Source organism: Maniola jurtina, chromosome 6, assembly GCF_905333055.1.
Source record: "Maniola jurtina chromosome 6, ilManJurt1.1, whole genome shotgun sequence".
In the NCBI taxonomy this organism is placed as follows: Eukaryota; Metazoa; Arthropoda; class Insecta; order Lepidoptera; family Nymphalidae; genus Maniola; species Maniola jurtina.
In genome coordinates, this window is record NC_060034.1 from 8,082,658 (window position 1) to 8,109,106 (window position 26,449).

At 36.0% G+C, this 26,449-nt stretch overlaps 1 protein-coding gene across 1 annotated transcript in view; it reads right to left on the reverse strand.

The window, feature by feature from the left end:
• The window catches only part of LOC123866462 (teneurin-a), a 285,360-nt gene extending 261,619 nt beyond the window's left edge, over positions 1–23,741 (reverse strand). Inside the window, exons 1-4 of the mRNA XM_045908036.1 lie at positions 23,516–23,741; positions 6,868–7,005; positions 5,343–5,459; positions 2,709–2,867 (exon numbers count right to left, since the gene is read on the reverse strand). Of these exons, the coding sequence (XP_045763992.1) occupies positions 2,709–2,867; positions 5,343–5,459; positions 6,868–7,005; positions 23,516–23,726 (625 nt within the window). The 5' untranslated portion in view covers positions 23,727–23,741. The remainder of the gene's footprint in view (positions 1–2,708; positions 2,868–5,342; positions 5,460–6,867; positions 7,006–23,515) is intronic.
• Between the last annotated feature and the right edge of the window lie 2,708 nt (positions 23,742–26,449).

Consider the following 26,449-nt stretch of genomic DNA (forward strand, 5'->3'; position numbering starts at 1 on the left):
CATAAAAATTAAATTACGGTAGGAGTTTCTCTCTAAGTGCGCGCCATTTCAGTAGACCCCAGGCGCGCGGGGAGCCACGCCACATCAAAGCGGCTCATTCTGCATCAAGCTCTCGCACAAATCAAATTTAGCCGCTCTCTTCTTTTGTTAGGGATGCGAAACGCAACTTTGACCTGAACCATAATACATCACTATTACCTCTGGAGTCTGACTTAAATGTAATTTGGCTTTTACAGACTTCTAATGGAACGAATTCAGCATCTTTCAATCAAGTGTTTTTAACCTCCGACGCAATCATGGTGCTATTAGTTTAATGTATGTCTGTTTGTGGCATCTTATTTTCCAAACAGATGAACCGATTTTAATTTAGGTTTTTTTTTTGTTTGAAACGTGGCTTAAACATGTATGTTTAACTTGCACGTGCAAAAAAGGTCTAGAAGAAAAAGTGAAATTGGGTATCTACATTTCTATACCATCATAATTTAAACAAGGCCTTACTTGTATAGCGACGGTGGAGGTGCTTATCCAGAAATCAAGTGGTTAAATTGTCAACGGCCGTAAACTTGCAGCCGCGAACTTGTTCGGTCGGTGCAATTCGATTAAACTTCAACGCAAGTACTAACACAAGAGTAGAGCCTACTTAACGAAACTCGGCTGTACATTTACCGAGAAAATTTAATTAGCTTAGGTAGTCGTCACGGGAGAGAACTATGTGATGTTAGTAACGCAATTTGCCCTTGTTTCGTAGTAATGTAATTCTATTTAAACCAAAAATTACTATCATATTCATGTTCTATTAGGATAATATCTTTTGAAACTGGGTTGCGGCAGAAATTACGTGTAGTGTCAGAAAAATTGTCGCGTGAATAATAATATAATAAATCAGTCAATAAAGATTGATTATGTATACAAGATTCCTTAAAGTTAGGTTGTAGATAGTCATTTTAGATTCTGTATTTTAAATGGATAATGCACAAAATATACAGACACAAAGAAAATTCAACGCTTTACAATTTTTGGAAATGACTAAGGGCCAAGTACTACATAGGTACACCTAAGACTATGACGATAAAGCATTCATTTTCCTAAAGATGCTCAGTACACTGTATTTTATTTACCTCTCTTTGCGCGTCGTATTCTTCACTACTGAGGGTTGTGACCCTTTTCATTAATCACATAATGATAGGAGTTTTCTTGGTTGGGTTCTCAGATCCTGCTGAATTCGACTAAGAAGACGAAATTTCGAGTTTCAGGGGGCACGGCAGTGCTCCCGCCAAGACGAGTAGGTTTTTTACCACAGAAATCCAATAGTATTTTATATCTATGTTTTTTACAGTCAAATCAGATATCAGGCGTATCTTATGTACTCTCCGAGGTGCGAATCGAGTTACAGAATTGGTTCAACGTTGCTTAACAATGGCAATCGATTGATATGCGTTGTCACAACTAACGGCCGTAATTAATAATAATATAATCAATCCATCTGTATTCAGCAGCTGGCGTGGCGATGAATTGATCATGATCATGATGATTTCGATGATGGTACTTTGATAACTTTTTAACTATTTACCTGACGTGTGAACTCCGCTTTTCAGTTCTCCATAATCAGATTCCTTGTCGAACCAATAAAAAAAATTAATTTACAAATTGGCACGAATATGAGTCGTTTAATAGATAACAAAATATACTAAAGCAAACGGGATTTCAGGTTGTTACAGTTGGCTGCTTATTTTCTAAGTTAGATTGAATGGAAGTTTCCGGGCTCACCTCAATATAAGCATATGCGATAAAAAGCCAAAACCGCCGCCGAAGGCATATTCTTATTACGTCTTTATTTTTTATAGCCCCCGAGCCATAAAATATAAGGCTTTAATATGGGCCCTACCTAATATAACATGTAATAAGCTAAATTATAAATGTTTTACGGAAATCTTATATAAAGTATAATATAATGCGTATGCATTATAATATAATATATAATGCGTATGCGTTCGCGTATCGAAATGAAACTTTGTATTTTATAGACTACCAGAAAGATTTCTGGTAATTGCATAGAAACGTATGCCAGGCATTAACTACAAGTAGTTATAAAAAAAACTTTTGAAATTACAAGGAAGTAGATATTTATTCAAAATCATTTATACTACTCGTAAATTCACGAGTTATAATAATTAAATTCATTTGAGTTAATAATTAAATTCATCTGAGAATTAAGTAGGTGATTGCTCACAGAACAGATGAGAGACATTTAACTTTAATAACTTCACAACTCTTATAATAAATATACGGCATCTCTATTTTAATTGTAGACGTTGTTCTAGAATAGCATAGACCTTTGTGAAAACGATATTACGAGTATACCTACCTACTTAGGTACTAATAATAATAAATCTTTTTATTCGAAGCAACTAGGGTTCAATTTGTGAGTAAGTATACAAACACACAAGAAACCTAATGTTAGTACCTATTACTATATTCGTGGCAAAAAGACAGAACATTTACAAAGGTGCCCTCACCAACCCTTGAACAATGTGTTTAAGCATTGGTGAGTCCATGTTGCTCGCAAACATGTTCTTGACATTGGAACCTGAGCGCAGTCTAGTCAGCAGTTATAATGACTTCTTCCGTATTATTGCAAAGAAGTCATCAGTCACTAAGTGACAAGGAGTATACTTACGTTCAAACCTTTTTTAATTTTTAAACCTTACCTTCAGACAGGAAGAGGCGGTCAGAATCCGCGGGCTGGTCGGGGGCCGGACGATGTCGGAGAGTGACGTGCAAGGAGGGCCCTCGAGGAGGCACCTCCGGCGGCGCAGGCTCCGGAGGGGACTCACACTCACGCTCGCTTTGAGCGCCACTTGAGGGGCCTTCAATAAAACAGGAGATATTATCAACATTATTGAAATGAAATATATATCAGGAAAAGGGCGGGAAACTGCGTACTTAGCGGACGTTAAATTTTCTTGCTGTAATTTTTATTATTTGCAAATTCAATTTGAAAAAGGATTGGTGTTGTTTTATAGTTTTCCCTAACTTGTAAATAAATACAAACCTGACATTGGCTTATCTGTGTAAAGCCAGACGAGAGAAAAAAAAATATACATCAGATATTTTCCAATAGGAATTTCAATTAACTACCTATTTGGTAAATGATAACATATTCCATAAGTGTGAACAAGTTAACTACTGTTTAACAAATAATACCTTCGTAGATATTAATTTATTTATTTATTTAAGAATAAGAATAAGAAGTGTTTATTTGCTAGAATATTATCAATGAATATTATCAATTATATTATTATCAATGACTAACAACAGATGGTTCTATTTAGCGAAGGCAGACAAAGTAACCTTTAACCACAAAACAGATTTTGATAAAAGGCACATAAACGATCGTGTTCCGAAGACAAGCTTATATTAAAAAGATGTTAGTCCCACTGCATCCCATGGTAAATCAAAAAATGGAAAATTGCATGAATGCGGACAACCACTACTCAGTCATTTAAATTATGTAAATTGAATTAAAGTAGGTATACCTAATACTGATAGTAGTATTTCCCACACTCATCGTTAAAGTAAGACAAGGTTTGCATTAGAAGAATCGTAAGAAGTAGGTATAGCAAATAGAAATGGAGTTGAATCCCTTGAAACGTTTCGATATTGGGGCGAGATGGCAAAATCCAGCTCACAGGGTCCAATTTTTGCGGCTTTGTAAAATACTGACATTAAAATTATAACACTTTCTCCCGTCGTTGTTCTACATTGTCCTTACCGTATTGAATACATTCTAAACGACACACTAATAAATACATTTAGTTAAAGTAAGACTACTTATTAGTCGAAAATAAGGCTACAGCGTAGTTCCATAGAGTAGCTCATTGGCATTCAATAAAAGAAAAAGAAAGAATAGTTAGACCATGGAACAGCAAATCAGACGTTAAAAAACACCAGTTTACTATCAGAGACATAAGCTTAAGAGGGCTCTCTCCGTCACTCGTTTCATACAATCGTAGTTCCAATTTCATTTGAATATTAAGCAACCAAAGTCCATGAAATTTTGCAGATATATTCTAGAAATTAATATCTATGTCTGTGGTTTTCCAGATTTCTGTTAAAATATTCGGTTTCAAAGTAACGCGGTCTTAAAAAATTTCATACAAATCTTTGAGCCCCTGTAATTTTAAAACTACATATTTTTAGAAAAATCTAAAACACCACAGACACAGATATTAGTTTCTAGAATATGTCTGCAAAATTTCATGGACTTTGGTTGCTTAATATTCAAATGAAATTGGAACTACGATTGTATGAAACGAGTGACGGAGAGAGCCCTCTTAATATTCTGTACCTAAGTGAACATCGAATCTATCTCTTTTATTATTTTTATATTATTACCGAAATGCGTCGTATTATAAAGATACAGGCATACAGTAAAAATACAGAATGATTGAAAACAATGACTATAAGTGAACTTGTTAACACTAGTCAAGTTGAAACCATTTTGTGAGACATTTATCTCTCTCTCTTCATAACAACAATGAAAATATAGAGAGATAAGTAAAGCATAATTGACGTTCGTGGAGTCACGTACATCAGCGGAGAAACTATTCGGAGAATCCTCATCAAAGGCATGCACCTACCTTGGCATTACGCTTATACTCGTAATAGGCATTCGGAATTCCTATCTACAATAACTATACTTACTGGAATCCTACTACATACACGTATCATGCTTTATTCATATTTCATACCAAACATTTCTCGACAATTTGGTATTCAAAATATGTGAAAATTATTTTTCTTGTTACAAGACTGCTTCAAAAAGGATTGTAATGTTTTCAGAATTCATGTATGTGTGCATCTATGTTAATAGTAAGTTTTATTATAAAATAGGTAACACAAAAATTATACAAAAATTGTCTTGTACTTTTTTTCTAAGAATCATTATTCCTGAGATATCGTGATTCTAATAGTTTTCCTTCAAATTTTAGAATCGCGATATCTCAGGAATGGTGATTCTTAGGAAAATATGCGCAAGACCAATATTTGTAGATTTATATGGTCTACAATTTTCGTTTAACATATTTTATTATTAACTTACTGTTTCGCTGGAAAATGCAAAAATCCCATTTTTATGAACTTTGACCTTGAATATATATTTTTGTAAATGTAAGATCGATTGGGACTTTCACATTTCATTCATATCGGTATTCCCAACATTCGTACCAATTTTTAGCTCTATGCGAATAATTGTATCCTTGAATGTCTATTTTGACTGGACTATAATATATATTATATTCCATAGTCTGAAATGAGCTTTATGTAATTAATATGATATTTACCATTCATATGGCAGAGTCGATTGGCGCGCTCGTTGGCTTCGTGAGGGAAATCGTCCGCCCGTCGGTTGCGGCGAGACAGGGTGCCCCCTGCCGTCTCGCCGCTAAATATCTCTTCGCCTAGGGAAATATTATTATATATTTTAACCCCCGACCCAAAAAGAGGGGTGTTATAAGTTTGAAGTGTGTATTTGTGTATCTGTTTGTGGCACCGTAGCTCCTAAACTAATGAACCGATTTTAATTTAATTTTTTTGTTTGAAAGGTGGCTTGATCCAGAGTTAATATAATCCAAGAAAATCGGTCCAGCCGTTTGAAAGTTATCAGCTCTTTTCTAGTTACTGTAACCTTCACTTGTCGGGGGTGTTATAAATTCTTTATTTACACTTGTGGTATATTTATAACATGTCTACGAGATACTTATATTATAATAGGTGTCACAATGATTAGCTCACTACTGAGTACGGATTTCATCTTAGAATGAGAAAGTTTTGGCCATAGTTTTAGCCGTAGTTCATTACTCGGAAAAGTTAATGCAAGTACATATTTTGTATGCTTACAAGCGCACTATCAAGACGTAACATTGTTGTATGAGCCAAAACGTTGTTATTTTGATTTTTAGCGTAACATGAAGTCGAATTATGCCTATGTGTCTCTACCATTATAATATGTGGAGTGCGTATGTATTGGCATGGTACTTGCCAACGTTGTGAATCTTCAGCTCGGTGCTTCAACTCTATATTAGAACTTTCAGCTATAGATTAATTGCATTTTTGCTATGCAAATAAAGAAGCTTCTAAGTAGCATTAAATAGTAACTAGCTACGGAAATTTAATAAGAAGTATTGTAATATTACCATATTTAAGCCGATGCGTCGTTGTTCGTTTCAAACTTGGATAACAGAGTGTCGTGTGTCTAAATGTCTTTTAAATAGCTTATATTAAAATCAAAATACGGAACGAGGTTTCCGAAGTTACAATGCGACCTACCATAAAACAAAATTATGAATATAATATTTGCAAAGGAAACCCAATTTTATAACATACATTCTATTTAAATATAAAAGCGCCTCCACTTAAGATTACACCTTTATGAAACGTCGAGCGTAGGTAATATATGATCGCGATATGATCCCTCACTATAAATATGAGTTTGCGAAAATTGCGAAAGTTTAAGAAGAACATGACGAGACCTGGTTTCGCTTCAAAACATTTTTATTCGTGCTGACAGTTCGTAAGCAATTTATATTCCCTTATGAATACTATGAGACAACGACCTCTGTGTGCTACATTATAATATATATTAATATATATCATATATAGTAAATAATTCAATGAGTTTAAAGACATTGAGGTTTATTGATGTTAAAGGCTGAAAAAAACAAAACGAGTACACATATCACGTGACCATAGGTGCCCATAACAAAATTAAAGCCAAATTATAATTTTATTTTTATGCGACTTTGTCAATTATCTTATGGTGTAGATTCGCATAATAATATTCTACATTCATATAATAATAGGATTTACCATTCGAGTTTCGATTTCTTCTATAAAAACGTCGATTTGTACTTTCGAGAGGAAAAGGCGAAGCTTGTCGTTGAGGACTACTGATGTACCGTGGAGGGCCCTCCCCGTTTTCTGACCCGTATATGCGACGTTGTTCATCTGAAACAAAACCTTATTTACAATAAACTCTTATTACGTGGATTTAGCTTATAATACCTAAACAGCTATCAAAATGCTCAGCTATCATTATCATAAACACAACTAAGTGGATTTCAATTCACGGGTTTACAATCATTATGAGGATGCATGGTTCATTAACTTATTTTTTTAATCTATATGTACTTATTTAAAAAATTGAAGTCTAAATAAAATCATCTTTTATCATCTTTCTTCTTCTAATTCTTATTTTTTCGAATAAAGGCTACAAAAGTCTGAATAATCTTCAAGCCAAATGTTGAATTAAAAAATTCATACATCAGATAAGCAAATTTACAGATGTAAAAATATTCTTTCAAAATGTTACGGTTGGGAAACGAAACGTGAATAAATTTTGACACTGAGGGAGCAAACCAACGCATGATGAACTACAGCAAAACTTTGTGACAACTTTCTCTGTAAAAATGGAGACGATTTAAAAATGTACCTATAATTTAGATCAAAGCAACTTTTGCGCAAAATAACCGTAAGTACAAATGTTTTGAGAAAATATTGTTCCAAAATGATAAAAAAATTGTTAATTCACTCTCACTTTCTCGCGTAGTTGTATGAAAATATGGGTGAAAAATAATTATTATGAACCTATGACATGGGCAAGTATTGTAAGTTGTAAAGTCGTTCACACATTGTAGATTTGTGAACGACTTTACAAAAATAAGTTTAGTATAAACAAAAAGTAGAAACTCGCTCTTTCATAATCATCCCATCGCCGGCTCACTACTGAACACTCTACTCTCAGAATGAGAAGGCCGTTGTCTACTACGCTGGCAGAGTTCACGTACCTTTGAAAACTTTATGGAGAACTCTCAAGCATGCAGGTTTCGCCCCGATGTTTTCCATCACCGATAAAGCAAGTGATCTTTAATTGCTTAAAATGCGCATGGCTCCGAAAACTTACAGATGCGTGCCTGGGATCGAACCCTAGACCCCCCGACAGAAAGACCGATATGCTAACCACTAGGCTATCATAACTCGCTTTGTACTTAAGTCTAAAAAAGATACAAACTAAATATCGTAACACTTAAGCTAAACTAATAGAGGAATTTAACACTATCCCATTAAAACATAAAGTCAAACTATTTTACAAGCGCTTTATGAACTCGGAACTAGTAATAATATGGCTGTTATTATAGGATTTTAATGTTAACATTAATGAAAGTTATGGCTGGTTTGTTGCCAAAGGCATTATCTGAAAGTAAGCACCTTGCTCTGCGAATCTACAAACTTAATTAGTTACTAAAATAACCTCATAATGCAATATTTTATTACGTATTCTATGCTCCTATGTAATATTCTAAATAACTCAGTACTGGTTGTTTTGAATAAGAGAACAATTTGCAGTTTCTAAGTTTTACACATTCAGTTGATTCAAGTCGGGCGTAGATGTGGGTAAGGTATGGGACCCTTATTTTAATTCATAGACTAGCGCTTGGCTGCAATCAGACTTACTGGTGAGTGATGATGCAGCCTAATATGAAGCGCGCTTGTCTAGAAAATGCCTATTCAGTATTCACTCTAGAATTGATGGTACATATTAAAATTAAACTACCTCTATTATAGATTTGCATTTTTCAGCTCTCTATAGAAGCTCTATGTAAATCTTTAGTTTTCGTATATCAACACAATATGATCAAATCTCATTTTAAACACTCCCCCAATATTCCTTGATACCTATTACTACTTACTACCAGGGCACCGACCTATCCGCATACGATTTTTGTGTGTGGGCGTAATTCTTGCGCCCACAAAATAGCAAATCTAATTGAGCGAGACAAGCACAGCACAGCACGTAAGCAACATTTGTGCTTCTCCAACGAAAACGAACCATTTTGACACCAAGTAGGTACCTAAAAGTATGACACATAATATGACACATATTATTTAATACGTGGTATCTCCAAAGTATTGCAAAAATACAGCAAAACTTAAATTTATTATTCGTATTCAATGAGGCTTCCTAAAGCTCTTCTCCATGTGGCCTAAAGTTGACCCAAAAAGAATGTTTAAAAATTAAATGTTAAAACTACGCAGACTATAATAATTTTTAGGCATAACAAGAATGTGTTAACAAAACAACTAACGACATACGGTACAGAATACTAAAGCAGTTTTAACATGACTAGCTTATGAAACAAAAACAATGCCCTCGTTTTACTTTGTAAAGAAAATTTTATTAAATACTAATTTGCAGGGACAAAATATAATTAACGACCTAGCTTTTTCTCGGTATTTAATCAAGGTCAACTCATTAGTCTGACCTAGATAATATTATGACAAGTTTGCTTGCTGAGCGTCGTCACGTGATTTCTTTCAATAAGAATAAACGATTAATTATTATTATTATCATCAGTATAATTCGCAGCCTGAGCAAACTACACTTACCTCTAAATATATAAAAGGAAAAGTTGACTGTCTGATTTATTATCGCACAGCTCGCACCACTGGGCAGTTTGGTTTGAAATTGGGCATACATAATATATACAGCTAATGATGTATATCACCGGCTAAGAAATGATTTTTGGAAATTCAGCCTTTAAAGGGTTATAATAGGGATTTGAAATTTGTGTGAAAATCTATCAGAATTGAAGTTATATCCATAAAAATTAGTATTAATTAGGCTTTTTGGTTAAAAATTAATGAAATAGAATAAATCTAAGGAAATAAAAAAAGAATTTTTACATTCAGGTAGAGGGTTACACACGAAGTGGTCTCGGCTACACGGGATTTTTAATAATAATCTAATTCATGTCCGTGACTTCATAATGCGTAGAATTAGTAATATTATCACAAGACAAGAACATAATACTTGCCTAATGATATACCTACCGTACCTACAGATTTTTTCAACGCTTTTGCTCAATCTACCTTTACAGAGATAGAGAATATTTAAAAAAAGTAAGCTTATGTATATTGATAGCCGAGATTGGAAGCCATAAGGCGGCAGTAGTTTCCATTTCCTTTTATATTTTTCGCTTTCCACAAGCGGCATCGTTGCATTGGTGTTATTAGAAAGCAAACCCAGTAAGTACGCAATATCTTCGAGCTCGACAAGAATCCTCGCCGAAGCGATTCCTACTTATTGTTGCATTAATTTTTTTACGTACAACTTTATAGAAATCTTATAGAAATATTACTTTAAAAAATTCTTGAAACTCTTAACACTAAAAAAAATGGCAGTCAGTCCAACTGCCAACAGGCGAGAGTGAAAACATAACAAGTGCGAGTCGACTTACACACGAAGGGTTCCGTACAATCGTGCCTAACCATTAAATAACACTTTTTATTTTTCTTTAATTTTCAGAATCCTTTGATCGTTTTGAGTAAAACAAAACTTTTGTGGAGAAAATAAACTCATTTCCATATAGGTAGATACTACGGTTTATTGTAGCCGAGTTCAACCAAAATTGTTATTAATGTTCTCTACGTGACAGGTGATTTTGAGAAGAATGGCAGTCGGAAGGTTTTATCGGCATTATTGATACGTTTATGACATCACGATTATGTCCAAAAGGCAAAAAGTAAAGTCACCTAAAACGAAGGGGAAAAGCTCATATTATTAGCCCATAAGTTGCGTCCACAAACAAATATTATATCCTACAGAAGTATTACAATGATAACTGATTCTATACTGCTTGCTTTTGCTCAAGAATAACTCTGTCTTTGAGTGATATTAAAAGTAAGTATATAAATATCTAAATAATATTTCTCTCAGGGATAAAATCCGGAACGAGGAAATTCGCAGAAGAACAAAAGCGGCCGACATAGCTCAAAGGATTAGCAAGCTGAAGTGGCAATGGGCAGGTCATGTCTGTCGCAGAACCGACGGCCGATGGGGCAGACGTGTTCTGGAGTGGAGACCGCGTACCGGTAAGCGCAGTGTGGGACGACCTCCTGCCCGCTGGACCGATGACCTGAAGAAGGTGGCGGGGAGCGGGTGGATGAGGAAGGCGGAGGACCGTGTTTGGTGGCGCGCTCTTGGAAAGGCCTATGTCCAGCAGTGGACGCATACAGGCTGATGGATGGATGGATGGATGGAAATAATATTTCAAATTAGGTTAATCTATGTTATATGGTACGATAGGACTGTGTAGGTTTGAATGCGTTTTTTATATGCAGAAGAAGTGAAACTTCTTTAGTTCATGTTAATATCAAGCTCATTATGAATATACATGTTATTCGGTTAACATTTTCTAAAATTTTAGCAACAGTTTTCTTTTTCTATTATGTTGTATGTAAAACAGACCTCTATTATTCTTTTCAAAGAATTCAGTCCAACAGCAAAGAATTTCAAAATTGCATGCTTTTTTCAACTTATCGTTTTATATGATTACCTAAATATAGTCATCTCGATTTCTTCAAAATTCTTAAAAAAAAACGTTATATCCGTTACAATTTTACTCCCATCACATAAGATAATCTTTATTCATTCACCTCCATGCGGCATGCCCAGTGTAGTCTTTTTACGTGGAGTTTCACTTCAAGAATTCGTCTACTTAACTTTCTTTTATAGATTTTTGTGAAGTCATGGAAATCTCCCAAAAATAATTTCATTAATTACGAGTCAAGAATTCCACAAACGTTAAAGCTCAGAAGGTTCTTTTCTTTAGCTGCAATATTTAATCTTATGAATATTTCAAAAATCCTGTGGTGCGAAACGGTATTTCTAATCCATCGCTAATAGTACCCCGCCCAGAATTTTAAATTATAAGACATCTTTGTTTCCACTTCCAATTTTTTACTGTTACTTAATATATTTTTTATTTTTTATCAATTAGATATTTATCAAAATCTATCATGCATTCACTATCCCTCACAATTAACTTATTAATCTTGTCCAAGCGTGTATGGTGCGAGGGTTGTTGTTCTGAAAGAAAACAATAAGGGAAGGTCTGCTTGCTGCCCTAAAGCAATTCTTTCCGTAAACATCGCAATACTTTATTTGTTGTTCGTTTTTTGGGAAGACATTACTGCAATCCCATATTTCAAAAAACACTTCATAGTTGATTTTGTTTAATCGCAACGCGGCTGTAACAGATCATTAACACAGGTAGTACAAAAAGTGAGAACAAACTTATTTTTATATCATCATCAACCAATCGCCGGCCCACTACTGAAAACGGATCTTCTCTCAGAATAAGAATACTTTACGTCATATTCCACCACGCTGGCCAAGTGCGAATTGGCAGACTTTACACATATTTGAGAAAAATTTGGAGCACTTTCAGGCATGCAGATTTCAGGTTGCCTTCGAGGTTTTCCTTCGCTGTTAAAGCAAGTGATATTTAATTTCTTAAAACTGTGCGTTTTAAGAAATTAAATATGTCATTTTAAACTCTAAATTAAATTCCTAAAAGTTAGAGGTCCGGAACTGAGTCCTGACCACCGAATAGGAAGCTCACAGTAATAAAACAGGCTATCATCGGTCAAAATTATATGAAAACATAGAATGATATTTATTTCTATCAACATTCTATCCTACCTCACGGCATTCATTTTCCTTTACATTAAGAAACTAAACGGTACAGTAGCGTTTGAAAATATCTATAATTATAGAAGGATTCATGGGTTTCCTGTGAAAACAACTAAGTAATATTATCCCAGAGAAACTAATTGGTTATTCCGTTTAGTTGCCCACCGGGAGGTTGAATATTTTACAAGACTGCTCGGCGAACTGCGTTGGAATTCGATAAGGTACATATTTAATTATCAAGTATGATTTAAGTTTGATCTATTTTGATTACGCACGAAGTACTTTCAACTGATGCTTTGTTTTCTTATGGTAAGATAAGGGGAACTTTGATGTCATAATATCTTTAGGTGGGTACGTCCTTGGCGTTTCTACATCGTCTCTTGCAAGGATCTTGTGTTACTTGTGTCTAACGCGTTTGGTACGAGAAAATCGAAGATTTTTTAAAAAAAACGTAAATACATATTATGCACAAAGATGAAGTTGCGAGCATCAACTTACATATTTGCAAATAACCGATGTATGAATAAACCTAATATTAATCCGCTATTTCTAGAATTACGTAATATCTAAATAGTCTGCAATGTCAGTTAAGTGTAAATTAAAAAAAATTTATCACCCTCGACAAGTGCAGGTTACAGTTACTAGAAAAGAGCTGATAACTTTCAAACGGCTAAACCGATTTTCTTGGATTATAGCTAAGAAAACTTTCGATCAAGCCACCTATAAAATAAAATAAACTAAATTAAAATCGGTTCATTAGTTTAGGAGCTACGATGCCACAGACAGATACACAGATCTTCTTGGGTCGGGGGTTAATAAATAGGAGAAGTTCTAACTATTTAAAAATAAATAAGTTATTAATTTATGTAGTAAGCGGGTGCTTTCCTTATTCATAACAAAAACACTGTCCTACATGGAGGTTGTAACACAAATAGAGAGGCCGCGGGCGAGTAGCCTTGCTACTAAGATAAACAAACTGTGCAAATATTACACGAATTCATATTGTTTATTGTAAGAAAGTTCTGATTAAGTATTGTTTCATAGTGTGTAATAGGTATACATTCAGAATTTACTTTGTTGTTATTACAGATGGGCAGTACCTATAGCTACTTTTGAATAATTTTCATTTAGTGAAATAATAATTTTTCGTCACGGTGATTTCACGTGCAATTTTTCATGAAAAGTGATTTTTCAAACTTACTTTTAAGTTAGTTTATCTGGTGGGAGGCTTCGTTCGTGGCTAGTTACCATTCTACCTGCCAAACCACTGACGCTAAGCGATTTAATTATTCCGGTAGGTATGATGTCGCGTAGTACTTAACCGATTAGGGGTATAGGTTTAGTAAAACTGCCCATCCAAGTTAGCCTGCTTCCATCTTAGACTGCATCATCACTTACCAAGTAAGATCGTATACTACGAACGTTGAAGTATACCATGAAGGTGCTAACAATTTGGAGGCAAAATTACACTAAAAATTTTGGTTTTCATCTTTCAATGTTTCAAGAAGTCAAATGAATTTGAAAGTAAGCACAAAAATTTCGAAAGTTTGAATTAACAAATTCTTACATTTTTAAGCAAGTTGTCAGGAGTAAAAATATACTTTCGTAATATTACAGTTGGGGAACGAAACGTGAATAAATTTCTACGTCGGGGGAACAAACCGTAACATGATGAACTGCAGCCAAAGTTATGCGCAAGTTCCTCCACGAAAATTTAAACGACTTGTAAATACATAAAATATTCAAATCAAAACGCATCATGAAACAGCAGTAGTAGGTACTTAATATCTAATAATAATAAAAATAACTAATTAACAAATAAGACAATAAACTGTCCCTGTATATTTGTATGCGACATAGTTTTATGCTTGATGACAACTATGCCTGATGAAAAACATTGATATACAAAATGTATAGTGAATAGGTGTCTTTTAGAAGTTCTAGACCCTAGAATAGACCTTTTCACTTTAGTTTATTTATCTACAGTTAGATAGTTAGTTAGTTTAATATTAGTTATCTACAGTTTTTGAATAAACGAATCTTTTTCTGCAGCTACACCTCCTGTGTAAAAGTTACTACTTTTTACAGAATATACTCCATATACGTTATAAGTTGGTATCTGTTACCTTTCCATGCCCCGCGGCTCTACGAGGGATCCTGGCTTTTAGCAATAAGCGCTCTCAATTACGCGCGTATCTCTGGTTTTGATTACGTACCCGTAAAGCTCTGTTGCTATGTTAACCCTTATCAGTTACATCTGACGACAATCTTTACATCTGGGTGGGATGATTCTTATTTGATGCTACGCACTCTTCTTACTTAATACCTAGGGATCCATGTTTTTACGCGTTCAATTACCCGTTGTAAATCACGTGGGCATATAAACGAGAAATATTAAAAAACACTGGTACTATTCAGAATATATTATACGGATCATATTTTTGTTATCAAGCAGTTACAACCCCTAAAACTCCATTATCTGTATCGTAAATCAAATCACCTCTCCATGAAACGTTTTTATATCATTTATCAAGAAAACAATTAACAGACAATAATAAATTCCCCGTATTAATGACTTCCTAGATCGTAGTCATTAAGTCAAGCCATATAAAACATTGGATTGCGCAGCAAAACCACTTAGAGCTATTTCCCTAGAATTGCGTGATAGCAACACTTAATTTACAAGCTCCATTTAATTTCAACTATTTTGAGGCTCACGCTGGAATTTAAATATCTACAGATAAGGAACTCACGCGAATAGTACCGCCACAAAACCCGCCTCGCTTAATTTACTCTCTAACATTATAATATTATGTATGAATGAACGCCAAAATTGTATGTAACAAAAGCTAAGGAGCAAAGGGCACCGACAACGCTCACGAATCTTGCCTAACCGCATGCATTAATGTTTAAAGTGGCATAGGTACACTGGGTGTTCAAAACATTAATATTTTTTCATTTTCACTTTTCATTATTTTACAATTAGTGGGTTGATACATTTTGGCATAACTAGGGCCATTTTAAATCCATCCACAAACAATAGCATGGCGCTCAAAACGGTAAAAAATATATTTGCCAATAGTAAATTTTTAGTGCATCAGACAATGTTGTAAAAATGGCCTTAAATACACAATCAAATATTTTATTCATCGCTCCAATTTTCGTTGTCGATGCGAAGGCACATCGCAACTCAAAGTGTAGAGATTAGAGCAGGGACCATCAATTACGAGTAATCCTTGGCACGTGAACGCCCATCGTAAACTCATGGAGATTAGAATTTTTCCAATAGGTACCTATGCCAGAATGGGGACTCTGTCAGATACGTAATAATTTATTTGTACTTTATTTAAATCATATTATGCCTCTCTTATTGAGAGTTACATTTTTGTTCCGTTTGCCGTGGAGACCCTGGGGCCATGGAGTCTTAGTGCAAAGAAATTTTTACGAGACATTTCACCGCGTTTAATAGCCTCATCGGGTGACAGAAGGGCTGGCTCATTTTTTGCGCAACGGATCAGCCTGGCTGTCCAACGCGGAAATGCAGCCAGTATTCTTGGCACCATTCCACGCGGGCATGATTTGTATAGTAATTAGATAAGGCTAGCTTTAAGTTTTATTGTAATATTTTCAATCATATTCAAATGTAATTAAAATCTTCGTATTTAAACTTACTATGAAGAAAACTACGGTATTGAGTATGTTTAACGGTAGTAAATTAGTTTTACAGATTAACTTTTGAAATAATTTTCATGGAAAGTCTAAACTTAGTAACCTGCGAATGAAAAGACTACAAGTGTAAATTAAAAATTTAAATAACACCCCGACAAGTGAAGGTTACAGTAACTAGAAAAGAGTTGATAACTTTCAAACGGCTGATCCGATTTTCTTGGATTATAGCAAAAAACACTCTCGATCAAGCCACCTTTCAACCAAAAAAAACTTAATTAAAATCGGTTCTTTAGTTTAGGAGCTACGATGATATACAGACACACAGATACATACGTCAAACTTATAACACCCCTCTGTTTGGGTCGGGGGTTAAAAATGAGGTTTCTGTAATCAATTCCGACTTTCCATTTGTGAAACTACAAAGATTAGTAAAGCAACATTTAGTTGCCTGCAAAGAAAATGACTGTAGGCAGCGAACCTTCCCTTTTGTTACATTTCATTGTAACTTTACACATTTCCTAACATATAATATATAGATATTCACATCGCAGTAAGAGAAAAAATTATAGGAAGCTTTATTTACCTATTCAGTGATAGGCAGCTTTATAATAGAGCCAGAACAGTATTTTTTTTTAATTTTGTCTATCTGCTTGTCTGTCCGTACCCTTTTAAAATACTGGAAGGATTTGAATTAAATTTTTCATCCATATTCTTAGTTAATTAAAAGATAATATAATTAAGATTAAAAAATATAACTAAACGGATGTAATAATGCAATCTAATTATAAAATGACGGTTCAAGGTACCGTCAACGAAACCTTTTTATCCGGCGTAGAATCCGTTGTTGTAGAGACGGGCGGCGGGTCCCATACCGCAGGAATTTCTAAATCTTCAAAAGATAATGGATCGCTGGAAAAGAAAAGAACCTCCCGGGCTCGGAACTTTGTTGAATTCTTGACTCGTAATTAATAAAATTACTTTTTGGGAGCTTTCCTCGACTTCAAAGAATTTACAATAAAAGAAAAAGTTAAGTAGATGAATTATTTTGAATGATAAAGAGAATATTTTCAGACATTTATACATTTAGAGACCGAGTTATTATTATTCTCTAAGAAAAGTTTTTCTGGAATAGCTTAAGAGTTTTAGCCAGACATAAAATTCTAATAGGTAGGTACCTTTTACATTAACTTTGAATGATATACTCAAACAAAATAGAAAACGTAATCTTTCTATTTCCCCTGACCAAAAGTCGTTAACAGGCAGTTATTCCACACAGTCATACACAGATGCGTATATGACTATGTGGAATAACTGTCTCCTTGGTTTAGTAGTTAATAATATGTTCAACTACTGATGATGAGGTCCTGGGTTCGATGCCTAAGTCGGGCCTAAAAATAAGTATTTGATTTTTCTATCAAGAAATTGTCCGCACTAGGCCGAGTTAGGAAGTTGGTAGTGATTCACCCACGTGCCTCGGAGAGCACGTAAAGCTGTCGGTCCTAAGCCCTGACTTTTCGTCAAGTAAATAAGGAGAGAAAGTGCCCTCGTATTTGTATATACTTTTTTACTATAATATCTCACGCGCAGATGATAATCTCTGATGTGTAGATCGGCTGGCGTGGCTGAAATTTGGTCTGGAGGGCATTATTATGTCTGTGTATAATGTAGATGCTTATACATATTATTATAAAAGCTGACTGACTGACTGACTGATGTATCAACGCATAGCTCAAACTACTTGACTGATCGGGCTGGGCATGCCGATAATAGGTAATTATGACGCAGGCATCCGCCACGAAAGGATTTTTGAAAATTCAAGACCTAAGAGGGTAAAATAGGGGGTTGTTTGTATAGTCTACGCGAACAAAGTCGTGGGCATAAGCTATTCTTCATATACAACTTTTCTCATAAGAAGTAATTAGATACAATAGTTCCGTAGAATAAGTAAGGCGCCCGTGCTAAGCAGAAACGAATTAGCGAGTTGCATATAATTTAGCTCTGAATAATGAATTAACATAAGATTATATCTTTTATGTATAACATCCATCACTTTGAGGCGTGTCACTTAAAATCTAATCTTTACGTCTTTCTACTCGTAAAGGGTCAGCAGCTTATCTTTAACTGATAGTACGTAGCCCGCATGTCTGGTCGCAGTGCAACGAACCGCAATTACATTGTACCTACTTTCGTTTGCCAATGCCTCCATGGCACGAAATAACTTTACGCATTGTAAAACAATTAATCTACCTAATCATATAAAATGCTTAGGTACCAATTGACGGATTTACTGACTGACTGATATATCAAAGCACATCGTAAACCGGTAGGGTTAGTAACTTGAAATTTTGATAATAATATAGGTTCCTCATGACGTAGGCTCCTTTCATCAGATTTTTGGAAATTCCCCCTAATCGGAGTAAATGGGGCTAAAAGTTGCTATGAAAGTCCGTTAATTTTAGAGTTCCGTACCAACGGGACCCTTTTACGTTATAAATCGTAACGGGCGGGTTGAGTCAGTTAGTAATAGTAGTGTTATAAAAACAAAATAAATACATTACGTGTAATCTTTATTTTAACATCATAATAACTGATGTTACAACAGAAATGTTCCAGTACCGTTACAAAACCACCTGTCACATTGGAAGCATTTATCATAATATTCAATAAGCTCGCCCTAAATTACAGGTATTGTGTACAAAAATATTCAAATTATAGCTACGACTTTATACCCAACAGAATCTATGTATAATGGAAGGTTCTTTTCGGAAATGGTTAACTAATCACGCGAGAAACTTTTAGAATAATAAATAAAATCATTAATTTCATCACCTTATCGCTGATTAACTTTTGTATACGTCTCCTCTCAGAATGAGAAGGGATTGGCCATAGTCCATCAGGCTAGCCAAGTGTGGATAGGCAGACTTTACACACCTTTGAGAACATTATGAAGCACTGTCAGACATGTAAGTTTCTTTACGATGATTTCCTTCACCTTGAAAGCAAGTGATATTTAATTACTTAAAACACACACGAAAAGTTAAAGATGCGTGCTCGGGATCGAACCACTCGACGCGACCCCTTAACCCCTAGGCTATGACTTGTTTTGAGCATAATTTCATAGCAACAGCAAAACAAGCCCTAATTGAATAAACCCGATTGTGATTCGTGCAAGGTAATAACAGCTGCCTTCCCGCTTTTGAGAAAACAATAACCAAGAAGCATTGCGATGAAACCTTTATACAAAAGAGTTCCGCAATGAAGTTGCACGTAGAAGAATCTCCATGCAATAACGGGCATCGCTTCGACGAGGATTCCTGTGGAGCGCGGAGATATTGCGTACTTACTACGGCTTGCTTTCTAATAACATCTACGATACTGCTTGTGGAAAGAGAAAAACACAAAAGGAAATTAAACTACAGCCGCGTTATGGCTTCCAATATCGACTAGAGCATCAAATCTTAGCGGTTTTTGTTAATTATTGTTATTATTTATTATCAACAATTAGACGATGCCAGCGACTTCATCCGCATGGGTTGGTTTTCAAAAATCCTGTAGGAGCTTTAATTTTCGGGGAAAGTAGTCTTCATCCATCTCTAGGATGCAAGCTATCTCTATAATACTCATTGCATGATACTCGAAACTTTGTCAACATGGATTTAGGTGTTTAAAATCCCGTAGAAGCTCTTTGATTTTCTGAGAGCAAAAGTAAGCCTTCCCCAGGATGCAAGCTATCTCTGTACCAAACACTAAAACCTAACTATAAAAAACTAGCAAACAGACAGACACACAGACAGACACAGTTAGTAGTAAAGTATATATTTCTCAACCTTGCCTAAAACGATACAAAATTACCACCCATCGATTTAAAAAAAACCTCTCCAGCGATAGCGGTAGATAAAAATACGTAACTTGAGGTATGTACGTACATGTTGAAATTGTAGACTCGTATACACTGCAAATACGAGCCTCACCAGACTAATCACATTAGTGGCCGTGGCAGTGTTGGTAACTGCCTAAAAAGCTCTAATTAGTATGCCAAGCTGAGCTGTAGCGTTACTGAAGTCATATATTATTGCTGGAATCCATTTTGTTTTACGGCAAAATTAGTTCAAATTAGATCAAGTTCAAGAAAAAAAAATCTTTTGGAACTGAGAATCATGTAAGTAATTTGAAAAGCAACGGACCTAAATAAATTAAGTGATCGTATTCCATGAGTATTAACTCAAGAAGGACAAGTACTGAAAATACGTCAACAACAAGATTGGATTGCATCGCGTGCATTGAAGAAATGCTAAATGACCTTTGCAAAGTTTGGCATTTACGTCACCTCAGCTCCCATATTTTGACGGCACACCTGATGCTGCTGACGTGTCTCATTTTCAGCACTGGAACAAGTTTTTTTTTTCAATACCTAACTACATCGAAGCACGTGAACACTTCTTCTCACAGCGTGACTTTACACATTAGCTGTGCTCAAATAGTACAAATGCGTTTTAAGGCAAAATTTAAGTATCATATTTAAATCAAAACTGTTGATCTTTCCCATTAAAATTGAGTGTTACTACTTACCTCTGTTACTTTGAGCCTCCCGCTCTCCTACCACCGATTTTAACTTCGCAAAGTTTCCGTTTGGAGCGCTGCCAGTAGATGTATGGACAAACTTGAGCTTTAAAACAAGGTTGTTGAGGACCTTTTACTTCAGCACTAAAGTGGTTCAACGCTCAAATTTTACGAACGTTGGTGAGATGTAAAATCTTATACTAAGCCTACTGGCTATTTCACTTCTTGCGGATTTAGTAACTGTAAACACAAACGCTTTACGTTGCTAAGTACGTAATACGATAACTCGAGTAACGAGTTCAGACGAATCGATTACCTAAATATGAAAACACAATTATGGCCGGACCGGTCGCGTATTATAGCGCTGCAAATACCAGCGAACGGCTAGACTAATCACATTAGGGGCTGATACAGAAGGTAATGTTAGTATGAGTAACTACCTATACCTGAATATGAAGAACTACGTTTTGTAACCGATCATGTTGACCAACAGTGCTTAATCACATTATGAGCTGTTCGAAATGCTAATATTTGCTCAACAGAATAAGTATACTTTACCGTTGTTCAGTTTTTAAAGGATTTTGCTTTTAAAAACTTACTGAAAAAGTCTCGATGTGTTTCTGTTCCTATACTTAGCGCTTAAGGTTTTTCAATTATGTCATCAAATTCTTACCTGAATAAGATATTACATAAATCGCAGCTTACAAACTTTTTTAGTGGAAAATTTCGTTATCTACCTACTATGCTCATTGCTCACACAAAAACCAAATCGTTGCTTCGGCGATTGTGGGCTCTTCATCTATTAAGCCATGGTTTCAACACTGTATTGATATTATGTAGGTACTAGTAATTACACAAGTGCAGGTGAATTGATTATTACCCTTCGTACAACATGGCTGCACTGATTACAGCAGTGTTGCACAAAGCAGACTAATCTCATTGGCGCCTGTTACTAAAGGTTATGTCGGAAACAACCTGAAATACTGTAATTTGCATACCAGCGCGGACTCCATTAATCACATACTATGAACTGCACTTAACGTCTAGAATTTCATGCTATTAGCTTCCAGACTGTTTTGAGAAGTTACTCCCGTGATAAAATTTGTAATCTCACTAGTAGTCACAGTGTAGGTAATAAAATGATGGTAATAAGCTTTGATAAAAGTTTATTGCTTGATCTACATGAGTCTACGATGTTAGATCAATAACATTACATCAGTCGTAGGCTATGAATCAGTAGAATCAGTACGTCAAAAATATGCTCACAGCAATGTATTTTTCAAATTCTAGCAGTAATAAATCGTAACATGTAAGAACAATTCATTACTAATATTATCTACGACCTAGATACTTAATTTCCATTCCTTAAAATACATATCTAGCTAAGGTAATTTAAAACAATACCAGTAATGTCGCTGTTGTGATACTTTAGTGTGTAAATTACACTACATCCTATATTTTGTAGAGCCTATCATAGAGTGCTATTTTTCAACCGTGTATTATCCAGATTTTTTTTATTATTTGCATAACATATATAATTATGTACTTGAATCCTAAATCACATTGTACGTACAGACACCCAATTTCTAGTCAGTTAGTTAATCACATCGCAGAAACGACAATCATAAATGTTGTGTAATTGACTGTTGTTTGATTTGGACCAATTTACTAAATTAATATTTGGAAACGTGTTACAAAAAAAGGATGTACTGAAATATTAATTTCTCATCGGAAAGCTATGGTTATATGCATTATATTTATTCAGACCGTTTCGATGAAGACGAAGTCGCCCCTATCAAGGCATTGACTAGATAATTCAAAAGCAGAAAAAGGGCAAACAATTTGGTGGAAATAATTTCGCACCGTATTTTTATAGCTTCGTCAAGTTAGCATGACAGAAGGATGAAGATCGAAGCTTGGAGGTTTACGTGTAAAGTTTCCCAGTAAGCTCACCGCAGGGCGCTCCCCTATCAATTGATGTTTCCCCTCCCCAACCCCCGCCCGGAAGGCTCCACTAATGATTCCACTTGTTAGGGATCAACGTGGACCTCCGCCTGTGTCACACGATGAATTCAAACACTAACTTGATCCCTCTACGTAGCGTCGTAGATTGCTCGTAGCCATCTCGTAGCAGACATTTTCATTGTAACCGTAGCGTAGGCTAGATAAAAGTAAATGAATATTATATTATCAACGATACTACTTATATTATTAAAATCGAAGAGCCACTTTTTTGTTGTATTTATTACAGTAGTGTTGGATTGGATCGCTGGAATAGAATGCAATTGGAATAATTAATTATTATTATTAACCCTCGTACTGATAGCAATAATAGCTCAGTGGTTAAGATGCGTTCCTTCTATTCGATAGTTCGGAGAGTCGATCCCGAGCACACATCTCTAACTTTCGGAGTTATGTGCGTTTTAAGCAATCATATATCACTTGCTTTAACTGCGAAGGAAACGTCGAGGGAAAATCTGCATACCTGAGAATTCTCCAAAATCTCTCAAAGGTGTGTGAAATCTGTCAAGCCACACTTGACCTAAGCCCTGCTCTGCATTTTGAAAGGAAACCTGTGCTCAGAAGTAGGCCAGGCGAAGCAGGCAAATACTCTGGCGGCCAGCTGTGTTTTTTGCGGGCGGTCTTCGTCGTTACTGTTCGCCGGCCTACTCACTGACTGGCGCCGCAAGGCCGCCGGCGCGGCGTCGAGTTGGCTGGTACGCCTGACAGCTCGCTCAGCGAGTAGATACTTACTGTCAAACTGTTGAGTCGCATGGGCGAGTAACGAGGCGAACACTCTGTCGTCGAGCTGTGTCTTTTGCGGGCGGTCTTCGTCGCTGCTGCTGTACCGGTCGCCGGCCCACTCGAGCGAGCGCTGGCGCCGCACGGCCGGCGTCGCGCTCGCCGGCCCGCCCGACAGCCCGCTCAGCGAGCCCGCCTTGGCACGACGACCCGCCCGCTCCATCACACTTGTCTTTATATCATTTTGCACATCTGCAACAAGAAAATATAATCACGTGAAAAATCTTTTCACTTATGTGATACAAGCTATCTTACATAGTAGTAGTAGTATGTGAAAAATCTCACAAAGTTTGAATATTATTACGTTGCATGGTCATTGACCTGAACTAAGACCTAGTGTATCTATGAGAACACTCGTATCGTTTCGTAAGAGAAAATATCTAGATAAATTAATGTAAGTGCAAAAATACATTTTCTGTTCACCTTCTGTAAAGCACCTGTGAAATATCAGCGCTATTAATCTTGATCATAATTCTTAGATTGGGGTTCACTACGCTGGCTAGCGTAGCGGCTGGCTAATTGGCTGCGTATTGGCAGTCCTTTGAGAACATTATGAAGAACGCGTACAGGTTTCCTCACGACGCGACGGGTATGCTTAAAAGTCCAAAAACTTAGAGGTTCATGCGTATCTCCCGAACAGGAGGTTGATGTGGAGTGTGGAAGTCTTAACCCCTAGGCTATTACCACTTTTTAAATTTTATTATAATCATTGATGTTAAAACTAACCGTAGACACATATGTAAATGTAGTCATACTATATTATTATGACAAATCACGAATATCATCAAATCTACGGAAAATAAATCAATATCGCTTCAAATAATTTTTCTACGCAGACCCCCCTACGCGACTGTAAAATACCGATTTCTAGAGCTAATATTACGCAACGAAATACGGGGTGCTGCATTTTATAAATACAAAAGTAGAAAAATAGCCATAATATTTTCTCAAAGCAGTAACGACGGCGTGAGCGGAAAAGAACAACTGTAATAAAGAGCCTACAAGTTGTTTGGTTAGTGAGCCAACATAAATAGAAGTAGGTGCGAGCGTGCGTGTCAGGGGCCTAATCCACTGGATTGTGTCGCGGCGCCGCTCGTGCCCGACGGTTTGTTAACAATCGGACCGACATTATTTCTTATTGACTCAGAAACGAACGCCTTGGTACCGTTCCCATTTACCGTAACGGTTCCTGTACACTGGACCTTATTTTATCACTTTTTAAAGGAACTTTTTTTTATATACAATAGCGAGCAAACGAGCAGGTGAGTCACCTGGTGTTAAGTGATTACCGCCGCCCATGAACATTTGCAGCACCAGAGGTACCACCGATGTGTTGCCGGCCTTTCAGGAATTTGTTGGTCCGTCCATTGTATAACCCCATGTTTAGTGGGAACATCGCCGACGAGAGTTGATTCCACAGTTTGGAACAGAAAAAAGGATCTGGCACAACGGGCGGTTCATGTGCACCAGGCACCCAGGTGGTGAGGGTGAACTTGACTGAGGTTTATGATGATCAAACTTTCACTGGCTCGCTTCTTAGCACGGATTTCCTCTCAGAATGAGAAGGGTTTGGTCATAGTCTACCACACTGAGCAAGTGCGGATTGACTGAACTCACACAAATTTGAGAACATTATGGAAAACTCACAGACATACAAGTTTCCTCGCGATGTTTTTCTTCACTGTTAAAACAAGTGATAGGTAATTAGATACTTAAAACATACATAACTCCGAAGACATAGGGGTGAGCGCCCGAAATCGAACCCGGATCCCACGACTGGAAGGCCGACATTTTATTAATCACGAGGCTATCATGCTGAGGTTGGACCATTATATTTTTGATGTCTCAGTATCTCAAAGGTCCAAAAGTCACCCAAAAGCAAAATGGTAGGAGCAAACCATACTTACCACAATACTTACTCCATAATTATATTATATGTAAATTATCATTAAAATATATTCGGTTTCAAACGAGTGGAAACGAAATGTAAAATTTTAAGATTAGATATGATTTTTGCGTGTGCCGCGATTGTTAAAATTGCAGTACTCATTTCTCGTTTCGTATCGACAGAATAAACAGAGGTGGTTTCATTAGGGATTCAGCGCAATACCACAGACTTTAAAAGAACATGAATGGGCGCACTATGTGTCTTAATATAATACAATCGCATTGACTGTTTATGTAAATAATAAATATAATCATTTATTTAAGAAAAATTTACATGTTTTATTTCATAATTGTAAGATTAGACGGTTTAGCGATTGTTTATTTATTTTATTAACGATAGGTACATCCCAGAACGGAAACATGTGTCTATATATCCATCTCGGACTAAAAATATATACAAATTTTGTTAATTAGATGGATAGATGGATATAGGTACATTCCCGAGTTCGTATACATCCCATTTTTTTGGGTAAATAAACGGACAACGGTATAAGCCGTATCGATAAATTGAAATTCATGCCAAATTGTAAAGATGACAGAAAACTTATAGAACTACAAGTTTGGCTGAGCAGACTTCGTGAGATAGATCGTGGATAGGTCGCGGGTAACCTACTAGCTTTAATTAGTCTTCACAAGAGGATGCCCGCGACTTCGTCCGCGTAGATTTAGGTTTTTAAAGATCTAGTGGGAACTGATCTAGTGGGAACATGGACGAAAGCTACCTCGGTTCCCATATAAATCGGTTAAACGAATTGGTATTTAGGAATCTCGTGGGAACTCTTTGATTTTCCGGGATAAAAGTAGCCTATGTCCCCGGGATATAAGCTAACTCTGTACCAAATTTCGTCAAAATCGGTTAAACTGTTGGGCCGTGAAAAGGTAGCAGATAGACAGACAGACAGACAAATTTTCACATTTATCATATTAGTATGGATTGTA